We start from the raw sequence: 12,303 nt of genomic DNA, 5'->3' as shown, positions 1-12,303 counted from the left end.
CCTTTTTCTTTGGTGCATTGTATGAGCATAGTTGGCTTATATTTGGGATTAGAGTAATAGGATACACAAATAACTTTGTACCCTAATCTATTAGAGGAGTGTAACGTAGTACAAAAGCATGGTCAATATATGCACCTCAATTCCCTCTAAATCCTATATCACTGATATTCCAGTATTCTATTAATCATGTGTTTTATAAGTTAAAACATTTTCAAAATTAACCACACTTGCGTTCCATGTATTTTCTAAAAACATTGTTGGCCTATGCAGATGCAAAGTTGGTGGACTATTAGCTCTAATAATAGCTAGGTATGAAGTAAGAATATCTGAAACATTTTTTGCTATATGAAACATAATAACTAAAAAGTATGGTTTATTTTATAACATCTTTTGACTTTTTAATATATAACTAAGAGGAGCTTGTCCCTCCTATTTCTAAAAATAAAGAAAAAAGCACAAAAGGACGGTGTTAAATTTCAAAGCGTGTCTTCTTCTTCGCCTATCAAGACTTTTTCCTTAGGCCTGCTGATCGCGGTCTGAAAATACTCCTTAGTCCTTAGTGTTGCAACAGATCTCTATGCCATGGCATGTACGTCATGTCCTAAGACTCAGAGGTGAACGTCCCTTCAGCACGCGACGACACTGTCACATTGAAGCTGATCAAGCTTACATGAGTCTCTTCTGGTGGTCTCTCCGTCAACATTTTGTTTCTTCCAGGTGCATCACGGTCACGTCAATGTTTTCACAGCGATTACTTCTGGTCTTCCATCGGTTGCTGTGGCGTGGCCTCACTTGCCATCTCTACAGCTAAAAAAACCAAGAATGAGACACAACATCGTACGTCATACGTTTCGGTCCGCCTGTGCACCCCCTCCTCCATTTTTTTCCTCCTCTCCGTCCGATTTCCTTTCTCCCTCTCTTCTTCATCCACTTCCAGCTTCCCCGTCCAACGCCCCCAACCCGCCCTATCCGCTCCTCTCCATCCACCCGCCGTGCCTCCTCTGCTACAAGCCCACCGCCGCCAAATGGAAGGGTAGATTGATCAACTTGAAAATAAATTCATTCACCAATACAAGATCAAATACATAAGTAAATATATGTGTGTATGTGTGCGTCTACCTGACTACACTATATTGCTATTCGAAAAAAAAACTATGAGCTAGCCCAGTTGGACCTAACAATTGAAAGGGTTGGGTGTACTCCTCCGAAAAATGGACTACACATAAAAACTACTAACTCACCCATATCTCGTGAACAATTTTTTTATGATATCCCTTTCATCACGAATATATATTTTGCGCTAAAAAATATGAAGATAAAAGAAGTTGATACCTTGGTATGAACAATGTAGACAAAATAATGAGAATTTTAAAAAAAAATTGAATAAGGGGGTGTTTGGTTCCACCTTGCTAAACTTTAGACTAAAGTTTAGCAACTTTTAGCTGCTAAACTGCCAAACAACCTATACCCCTCATTTATTGCTCGTCTCCCCCCTCCTGCGCACCTTTAATAAGGGTAGATAGGTCTTTTTATAGCTCATTAAATGCCTTTTAGCAAAGGGAACCAAACAGCCTTGGCTACTAAAGTTTAGCAACTTTTAGCACCTAAAGTTTAGCAGGAGGAACCAAACAGGCCCTAAATTCACTTCAAGTAAAGCAAAAGCAAAATTTAGTATGAAAAAAACTAGTTACCTTCGCTATTTGCGCGGGACACCTAGTTGTGATGCAGTGGAATGGCACTGCATGCATGCAAATTCAATGCATATCTGTTACAGGGATGTGCTGACAGATCGCTCCTTTCCATCAGCAAACTCGTTTGTGTGCAGTAGTGTCTTTCAGGTGAGCTGATTTAATTTGCGTGTGGTTGGTTAGTTGGCCAGATCAGTGAACCGGTAGTATGTTGCGTTTGTGGATAATGTTCAGCATATGCATGATCGATAGACACGTCTCGCCTAATCGGCTAAAGCCTAAGCTGATTCCATAACGCTCCGAATGCCATCGCCCGGAATGTGTGACAAAAAATCATCACGCATGTAGTGCATGCCACTTATAGCAAGTGGTACATGGAATGTTTCACGAGACACGTAGTCAGAACGCATGGCAACATCATCCGAGCCAGAGATCGACGCGTGAGAAACGGACGAGACGACGAGATGGGGGCCCGGCCGCGGACGCTGCCCTGCCTGGCCAGGCACGTCTGCCGCCACTAGCTAGCCACACACAACACACACCACCGTTGTTACAGCAAACAACATGGCCGGTGCAAGCGAGCAGAAAGCGAGAGACCGTGACCTACCGTCCCTCCCCTCTACCGATCCTCGCAAGATTCCTTGCCGCCTTCCCCTCGATCGCATGCGATCGCACGCCCCATGTCCATCCGACGCTGTGGTCCATGCATGCATATGCTCCGATTCGGAGCACAGAGAGAGCGAGAGAGACGCGAACAGGTGATCGACGACGTCGGCAGCGACGACGACGAGACCTGCAGTAAATACCGGTCTCACCCCCCAAAAGAAGCCCCCCGGCAGTATGCGGCCGAGAGAGACGGCACTGCGCGAGTTAGTGCCTGGCGACACGGGACGGGACCTCGTCTTCTTTTCTTTTCTCTTCTCCTTTCCCCCATGTTCCACTGCGCAGCGTGCGTTCATGCTGCCAGTAGTAAGAAAGGGTCAAGGAAAGGAGAAAGTAAAGCGCCCGTTACGTTGACAGTCCACTTATTACTATAAACGTGTTCTTTACTGCATGCACGGCGCTTTTAGCCATTTGAATCCGGTGTGGTCTCTCTAACCAGTAGGCCAGTATGTGCGCCGGCCGCTCCACTGATGTTGATTTCATCAGGAACATTGTGGCATCGATCGGTCGACGCGGACGCCGGTCGAGCTAGCTAGCCGGCGTCGCACGCCTCCGCGCGTGGGCCGGAGCGCGTGCCGTGGCTGCTAGCCAGCAGCCGCGGGTGGTGGAGGAGCTAGAGAGACGACGAGCGAGGCCGGAAGCGACCGCGCGACGACCCTTCTGTGGACGCCGTTGAACGGGCGCGGCGTACGACCGGTTATTTTCCACCGTGTACGACGCTCCGAAGGTCTGGGTCTCGTCTCGATCGTCCGGCCGGGCCAACGGATATACTACGCGCGATCCAAATCTAAATCTTTTTACTCGCGCTGCTGACGAAGCGAGCACGAAATAGAAAGGTATCGGATTCTTTTTTCTTTTTATGTTTTGAGATATATAGATTCTACCCCCCAGTTTATTAGAGAGCGCATCAGAAACAAGTAAACAACTACAGGCACTAGCGGAGCACAATCATGTTGGTTACCCCGGAAAGGCGTGACCGTGACGGGCCATTGTGCGGCTAACACCACCGGCAACGAGAGGGGATTATCCGCGAGATGCTGAGCACACTGAGACACCGGTGGACGGCGACGTGCCCGGCCGGGCAGTTCCCCGGAGCGTCACGGTGACGCGGCCGTGATGCCATAAACCACGGGCTCCTTTTTTCTCTCCTGCTGAAAACACCGAATAGAAATAAGCCATGAGATCGACGCTTCGCTAGGTAGCTAGATATGGCTCGACGGTTTGCCGTCTTAATTCTGGCTGTCCATGTGGCCTTGCCGTGGTCCAAGCGTGCGGCCGGCGGCCGCATGCCAATGGCAGGGCCGGAACAAAACGCGCCTGAGCCATCAGAGCATCCCCTGACCGGAACGTCTCTGGATGTATCCGTACGAGCGTGCAAGGATAATCCGATCCGCCGCATTCGATATTTCCGGCCCGGGGTGCCGGTGCTGTGTTGCGCGCGTGCATCACGCTGATGCAGGCCCTGATGCATGCAACGCCCGGAATTCCCAGACGAACAGTGCCTGTCAATTACAGTGTACCTTTTCTTTTCACTTTATCTATATTTATGCATGTGTTCGAGATACCTTTCCTCAGCAACTGCGTCTCGCTGCGTGCTTTTTGTTTGCTTCTGGTGATGCTTGGTGTGCAGTTGTGCACACAGGTACAGGTTTAACGACAGCTTTTCATCATCCTGCTTGTCTTGTCAGCACTGCACATAGTATCGGTTATAGACCCTTCTATTCCATGGCGCAACAGCAAGCGCAGACGGCAGATCTAATGATCGGTACACAGACTATCTAATTGATGCCTGGGCATCAGCTTTAGCTGACAAAAGTGGTTGCTGCGGCGAAGGGGGGCAGGAGGATATATGCAGCAGATGATGTGACGCGACCCGCCTCCAATCAGGCCGAGACGTGTCCGAGATCCTCGGCTAGCTCTCGTTAGGTCAGGGGTGATCGTCAGCTCAGCTGCGGCTTCGCTCTGACGAAAATAGCTGCCGAACATGCGTGCACGATGATGGCCGGCACATGCATGCGTGCCTCCTGGAGGGTGCGCCGTCACTAGATTTTTTTCCCCTCACCCGAAGCATTGCTGCTTTTGCATGAGACAGAGGAGTTTGTGACTTGTGCTATAGTTTGGTTGGTCGGGAACGAGATATTTGGGGTGTGCAATCTTGCAAAGGATGTGGCATCATGCTGCGTGCGTCCGTGGATGGACACGTCAAGGGGAACATGGGAGCCCGGACCGTAGCTTGGGGCCTGCGTGACATGTACCCTTCCATCATGGTGGGTGGCTATGGCTATGCGCCTATGATTTACGCTCGTCCGGGCTATATACTGGGAAAGATTTTTGAAACAATATGCTGAGCAAGATGTGAAAACAGTGTAGTGGCGAATTCAATCAGGAGCTATACTACGCTTCAAATTCTCTGAGAGAGATGTGTCGTAGTGAAAAGGGACTAAAGTGAAGGAACCCATTTTTAATAAAATTTATTTTTTAAAAAAATAAATAAAATGAAGAGTGTCGATGTTTCGGACCGCCAACCAGTGATTGTATGCCGTGCTCTCCTCACTTTCGATGGTTAGCACAAGAAGTTATACTGGTTCGGAAAAATCCCTACGTCCAGTTTCGGCAGGAGTCGTGTTCCTTGGATCAAGTACACCGGGCTTACAATGGGGTGCTTGCAAGCGTTCGTACGATGTGTGGGTGTATACGTTGAATGCGTATCAGAGAGAAAGGAGGCTCGGTTCCCTTATATAGGCCAGGGAGCGTCCAACAATGTTGAGAAATGGAGAGGGTCCCCGACCTCGAAGGTCGAGGGTCGTGGCGTGGTGGGGTAGCCTTGCACCAAGGGGCCTCCTTGTCCTATCCTCTTGGCCGGTCGTGAGCTTCGCACGCCATGTACAGCGGCTCCTGTGTGGCGTGGACCGCTTACACACGGCCTGGCCTGCTTCCGCGGCATGCCCCATCCCGTCCACCAACCCTATGGCTTTGAATGGGATGGAAGCAGCTGCTAAAGTCCGCACCGGAGATGAGTGGGTGAGCCCCGGTCAGCGGCCTAGGCGGGGCGTGCCGCTCCCCTCGGCTTTCCCCCGACCTGCCCACGGCCAATCCGTGTCGTTACGACCGACGCTGGGTCCCACCTCGCCGGTGGGCCCGTACCGGGTCTGGCGTAGTGGCATGACCTTGAGCTTGACGGGTCGTCCTGGCGATGAGGGTGATGATGACATCGGGGCACGTGGGCGCGTACGGCCAAGTGTGGCCTTATCCTGCAAGTCATCCTGAGCAGTTCAAGGGGTGTAGCCTCACTTTTGGACCCCCTAGTTAAAGGTCGGCTTCCTCCACGTGGTCATGTCCACACGCTGGGACGGTCAGAAAGGTCATGCCCCGCATTTAATGCCTCCAGTACGACGCAGGTCTTTCTAAGTCAAGGAGTGGAACTGGTGGTTTTCGGCCCTCAACCCCCGATCAGGGGAGGTCGGGAGGTAGGCCGCGGTGTCTCCTTGGCCGCCTCCAGCATACTTCTAGGTGTTGAGCCCTTTGGCATTTTGGTACTTAGTTGCTTTATCCCCTTTCCTAAGGTATCCTGGTACAGTACCCGTCAAGGAGGAACTTCAAAATATGAAAGAAGCAAGGTACGAGAAAGAATTCAAGTTTTAAAAATATAAAAAAGACAGCTTTTAAAGAAAATAAAAAAGACAGCCGAAATTAAAAAAATAGCATCTGTTTGGGCCTACTGAAGAGACCTTCACTCGTCGTTTGGGCCTACTGCTCAAAAGTGACCCGCAACGTTCCTGGGCTTTGGCTGAAAGAAATTGTCACTATTTTATGAGCCCACGCCTAATCACGGAGCGGTGTTTTTTTTTGGCACGACCCACAAGGCCACAACCACCAAATCGTGGGCCAACCACAACGTGTGGGCGTCTATGGGATGGACAGTAACAGTACTACACCGTAGATTCGGTCTGAACCCAGCCCAATCATCACCGCCACAACTTTTGCTTCATCAAAAATGAAAAAGAAAAAAAAAGGGGCTCTCCTTCTCAAAGAAACAGACGCCAGTCGACCGGTAAGCTACTCCACCGGTGGATAAGCCAAAACACGCAGCATCACGGTCACAGTGTGGCTCACGTTTTCGCAGCGTAACCTGCATTGCCATCAGCAGAGGACCGACCACATAGCTTCGATCATGTCTTGATTATTTGTCTTGGAGCTGGAACGCTCCACACCAAACATGAAGCCTGCCCGTCTGCACGTGTGGTCACCACGCACGGCGGACGCACTGTAGGATCACAGGCGTAACGCATGCAGCGTGTAGCAGTCGAAGTTATGGTGGCCGCTGGTCGACTCGCGACCTACTACCAGCCCTTCTTGGCTTCAAGCATCTAGTATCTCTGTACCTGCGTAAACAAACGCTGAAAACCTCGCGAGCAGCGGCGGTGGTTTTTTTGCAATCTGACTTCCGTGCTGCGTCGTGAGTACGTAAATGCTCCGTTGTTCTTTTGTACATGTATCCACCGGGACCTGACACCAATCGTATAACGCCTTTTCCATATTACATTTTTTTTTCCTTTGTGCAAATGCGACAGCACGCCGGGATCGAATTGGAATTGTAGTACTCTGCCGAAGGAACCTGATGATGACCTGCAGCCAGTACTGTGTAATCCGTGGTGTAGGCGACTAGGCGTACGTGCTTGATGCATCATCCCCCGTCGTCGGTTCGTGTTTGCCGGATGCTGCTTGGAGATCGACCGATCGATTAGCTCGCCAATCTTGAAGCTTACGCCCGCGCAACAATGTCATATCATCCGGGTCCACACTCTTTGCCTCGTCGTACCAGCAAACAGGATACCTGTACAAAACGGGAGAGCAGAACTGGATCCGGCCAGCATGCAGCATGTGCTCAAGTCGCAGCCCCTCTTAACTGCAGCGCTAGCGCCCAGTACACCACCAATCGGCGAATGCCGATCCCGATATATGCATCCCTGCTCGATGGGCTCGCTGGATCCGAGATGCCCACGCATCATCGGTAGTAGGATTGCGTACCGGCCAAGGGACTGACCGTGCCCGCCCTCAAAAAGGGCGGGGAGTAATGGCCCTATGCAGTATGCACACTCTATACGCGCGCCGGCGCACCAGCTCCCACCGGCAACCGCTGCTCTGCTCCGATGTGTCCTGCTGGTGGGATGCCGCGGCCGGCCGCTGCTGGGTCGCCAAGACGCGCCAGCAGGACGACTACTGTCGATGGGACATGAGTAGGTGCGTACGTAACACTGCAACAGGGCCGCGGACCCGCGGTCCCCGTGCTGCAGGCCGCGAAGTCTACGCGCTGGGAGGGGAGGGGAAAACGACGCCGGACGTCGCCGCCCTTAGGGCGAGATGCCAACGAGAGTTGGTGCACCGCCGGAGGGACGTGCGGCGCAGCGCCGACAGGCGATAATGCTCGTTTGATGCGGCGATAGACATGAGCAATGTACGCAGACGCAGAGTAGTGGCGCTGCAGCTGGCTGCTGGCGTGTGTAATCTATGTAGACTGGTACCGGCAGGGCCGTAAAATTGGCAGATTGTGTATTGATGGCATGTGGCTCGGTGATGAAGGCGCGACACGTACGACCGCAGGTAGTACACTTAACCGCGTGAAAAAAAAAGATTCGATCTGCATGGTGCTGTGCTGCAAGACGAGCACAGCACGATAAAAATGGTGATCATGTTTATCAAGGACTAGCATCATACGCGTTGGACGGATCGGAGATTGCCAAGATTAACACGGAGCGAAGCATTCATGGTTATGAAATGCGTTTTTGTTTGTGGGGCGGAGGCGGCCGGGGGTCTTTGATTTGCCCTACATCAACATGTACAAAAATGCTAGAGTAATTAATCACTACTCACGAGCCAAGTAGCCGTTTCACCTAAGCTTGAGTATGCAACTAGGCATCGTTGTTTGTATTTTTCTAGATTTTTTTAGGAATTATTTTGGTACGTGACGTCTATGGTGGCTTGGTCAATCTGAGACCTGCTAGTCCAATCTCTTGAAGGTACTGTGTTTTGCAAACAAAAATGTTGTAAAATTGCAAACCATATGACCTGTCAAATTAGAGCTAAAATCATCAAATAGGCTTGATTGAGGACAAAGTACCATTTGATTAAATTACAGTATAGCATGTAGGCCTACAGATTAGTCATCAACAATTTGAAAAGTGGAAGGAAACATGGAAAGACGATCGAACATAGATCAGAACGGCTTGGTGGCTGACTGGCTGGTGCCCACTTTAGTCGAGTTGTACCTCCACCAATGTATGTGGAAGCCAAAAGTGTCCTTGTAGCGATCGTATAACCTTGACGTGATTTTCTGATGCCAATAAATTTACCTTATCCAAAATATATGTTCAAAAAGGGAGGATACAGCACAGTGAAAAGCATCAGCGTGTTCCGATTTTCTTTGATGCATTATTGATTGTGTTATGTAGATGGGCAACTGAATCACTATTGCGCGTCTCTGCATTCAAGTTCGATACTGCAGACGTAAAGTCATACAAATGCAGCACTCCGGACATGCAGCAGCTACAACGCTTGATCACGTGTACTGCTCGAGCTAAAAGCCACGGTACATTAACACAGCATATAGTTATTAGGAGAAAAACCTATAATCTTCACATTTCCTATTTATTCGTCGCTTGAAATAAATCCATTGATCTTATAACACTGATACATTAATTAAATGTCACATACGTCATTTTTTTTGTTTCCACGTAATTATGCCTTGCCATGTCAGTACTTGTTAAATAGTGTTACCCTGAAAAGACTATGCAGTCGGATCTTATTGTACTTCTACAGAATCATATACCATATAAATTTACTCTATGCAGTCGGATTATCTTACTCTATCCGTCTCAAAACATAAGAAGTATAATTAGGTGGCAATAATTGACATTTAAAGTCTTTTGAATCTTGAATCACAACCTCACGTAATGTAAATTTTGTTTTATAGAAATAGCAATGGCCATTTAAAGTCCTTTTCTGTGGCTGTGATTTTTTTGGCTCCAAACATAGTAGCATACGAAGAATTATTGACAATTGAGAGTGAAAGACAGTTTCTGAGACTTTACTAAGTCGCACCACGTTTTATATTTCAAGGATGGAAGAAGCACTTGCTAATTGCTGTGCCTAGACATTCTACTGATCCAGTAAGACCGTGCAAGCTTGCTATACAGTTTTATTAAATACTACTCATGATATTTTGCATTACGAAAGGGGATGGAAGATGGTCCCGGTCGGATCAACTAATCAATCTCAGGCTCTCACTTCTCAGCACTTGCAGCTAGTGAGAAACGGCCGGCCACTTTGAGACAGTGCTCTGAGTTCTGAACTAGCTCCATCAGAGCTACATACCCCTCCCAAATGCAGATGGAAGAACTCCTGACACCGAGAGTTTCGGAACACGTGAACTGTCAGCTCCCGTCACGATCGACAAAATGCATTGCATACACCACTAGCTAGACAACACCAGCAAACGTCCCGGAGGTGTTAGTTACAAGATGCATGTATACAATATATCCGGCCATGGCAACACGACGGCACTAAACGACCGAAACGAACAGCTTTCACCTTATCTTGTTTCCAAGCACAATGACGGACACCGGATCGAACAGGGAACACCCATATGCACGAACAATTAGCTCCTATAGATCACTTAAATTAGGGCGGCCCGATGTGCCCCGATCAACCACTTAGCATGGACATGGACACGGACCGGACGGTGGACATATGCTTCGCTCGACAGCGACCGGCGGCCGGCCGACTAGGGGCGCCAGCCGTACACCCAGCCGGGCTCCTTGCGGTCGCCGCCGCAGAACTGCACGAGCCATGGGCTGGGACGGATGCCGAGGCAGAGCACCCTCTTCGTCGGCGGCGCCGGCTCGTAGCCGCAGCCATACTCCTGGTCGCGGGCTTCGGTGGCGCTGGAGCCGGAGAAGAGCCAGCGGGTGGACGACGAGGACTTGACCGACGCCGCCGCCGCCGCCGAGGACCTGCAGGACTTACCGAAGGCGAGGCGGCGGAAGACGGTGGCGATGAAGCCGACCTTGACCCACCTGAGCTTGTACCCGCAGTACTTGCCGCGGGCCCTGCCGTGGCGCCGGGAGCCGTGGCCCGGCGCCGCGCCGCCACGGAGGTGGTAGGAGGGCGGCGGGGTGATGGCCGGCGCGGCGGCGCCCGCGGCCAGCATCCGGGAGGAGGAGTAGGCGTCCTTGGGAGTGCCCGGCTGCGACTCCCACACGAAGGGCACGGCGCCGGGCCCCGCGCCGTAGTAGCGGAAGGACGGGTTGCCGAGGGAGGACTCCTTGGTGAGCAGGCGCGCGTAGAACCCGCCGTCGTGCGTGATGCGGAGCGGGCTCTGCGGCTTGCTGGGCGGCGTCGCCGCGCCGCCGCGGGCGCCGGGGCTGGGACGGGGAGCTGGCGGCATCTTCTTCTTCCTGGCCGTGCCTCGATCTCGATCGAGCGGGGTGCGCGGCCAGTGGGCAGTGGTGGTGGTTGGTAGTAGTCGTTGCGGCGTGGGGGTGTGTGTGGAGCGGCGCGATCCAAGAAGAGAACTCGGTGAGCGATCCGATGGCGCGGTTTTATACGCGGGACGGGGACGGGAGATCGTGCCCGCTCGGTGGGTCACTTGCTGATTACGATACAGTGCCGCACCTTTCTGAGTTCCTCGCCACGGCACTGGATTAGTGCCGCAATGTCACTGGATTATTGTGACCAGCGGCACCCGTGAGACTGTGTCAGCTACCTAGCTGCAAGTCTGCACCATCTTCCGTGAGTTACAGTGACATGTGGTCGAGAAGTCCTCGGCGTCATATTTCGGAGGGAGAAGAGAGAGTGAGGTCCTGGACATCTTCAAGCAATCCCCATCATCGTGCTGGTCCTGCCTTGCACCGCCGGAAGCACTGTAGCTGTAGCTCGGCACCGTGCTGAAAATAAAGCTCAACAACAACGCCCGTCTCGTTCTGCATGCCCTGATTTTTCAAAGGAGCAATAATCCATGCGAAAGCAAGGACGACAGGGAAAACAAAACTGCAGAGGGGCCCGTACAGCGAATACTGAATAGCAGTTGAATTGAAGAGCGAGGGGGTTGGCTCTATGCCTCTATCCCGTTTCCGGCGAGGATTGTGCCTCCTGCTGATCGAATTCCTCGGAAAAGATACTCACGCGCATAGCATATGGGTCACATTTGCAATTTTGGAAAGGTGCTTGCTTCACTGTCTGGTGGTTGCGGTCAGAGTAAGGCAGCAAGCTGCACAGCCCGTATATACAACGATGAAAAGAGAAGCTCCTTGGTCTGACCATGATCAGTCACATGAATGGCTCGATCTTTTATTCTGGAAGAAGAATGCTTTGCGTTTAAAACGGATAAACAGAATTTCAGCTAGTGTCAGTCTTGCTGAGTGTTGAACGGATCTCGGATCTTGCATGTGCAGACAGCCACATACTAGACAGAATGACAGATAGGCACTCTCGTTGACTTGACAAAACACAAAAGCATGTATGATTGCCAAAATTTTTTTGAGACGAAGGTAAAATAGATAGCCCCGCAACTGAACCTGAAGAGACAAAACACGGGCCACGTAATTTCCCAACTGAAGAACTTGCTTGAGAGAAACTCTGGCCCAGAAAAAGGACCCCTCCCTGTCTACTAAAACGGGCTGACGACCTACACAAAAATTAGGCCCATCATAATTGAGTTACCTAATGGGCCGATAAGCTATACAGTTCTAGGTGCCTATTCCATCTTCCGCAAGAACTTAGCTTACACCTTCATTGTTTGTCTATTTGAAATCCGTGTTAGTGTTATAATAGATAGATGGTTACAATGAGATGGCGAGCAAGCCAGACATGACTACTATATGATCCTTGTAAAATGTTGAATTAACTTAACTTAAATGTTGAGTCAGGATTCGATTTTTTTTTAACGGTCGCAAGA

At 50.6% G+C, this 12,303-nt stretch overlaps 1 protein-coding gene across 1 annotated transcript; it reads right to left on the bottom strand.

The window, feature by feature from the left end:
- Positions 1-9,688: 9,688 nt before the first annotated feature.
- Positions 9,689-11,333, bottom strand: LOC117847878 (uncharacterized). Its single transcript, XM_034729173.2, has one exon. The coding sequence runs from the start codon at positions 10,792-10,794 to the stop codon at positions 10,132-10,134; it is 663 nt and encodes a 220-aa protein (XP_034585064.1). The 5' UTR covers positions 10,795-11,333; the 3' UTR covers positions 9,689-10,131.
- Between the last annotated feature and the right edge of the window lie 970 nt (positions 11,334-12,303).

This window comes from Setaria viridis, chromosome 3 (genome assembly GCF_005286985.2).
Source record: "Setaria viridis chromosome 3, Setaria_viridis_v4.0, whole genome shotgun sequence".
NCBI lineage: Eukaryota > Viridiplantae > Streptophyta > Magnoliopsida > Poales > Poaceae > Setaria > Setaria viridis.
Note: the sequence above shows the minus strand (reverse complement) of the source record. Positions and strands in the feature narration are given on the sequence as shown.

Bases quoted from the DNA above. Each gene is read 5' to 3' on its own strand.
- LOC117847878 (XM_034729173.2), bottom strand. From the start codon at position 10,794: ATGCCGCCAGCTCCCCGTCCCAGCCCCGGCGCCCGCGGCGGCGCGGCG.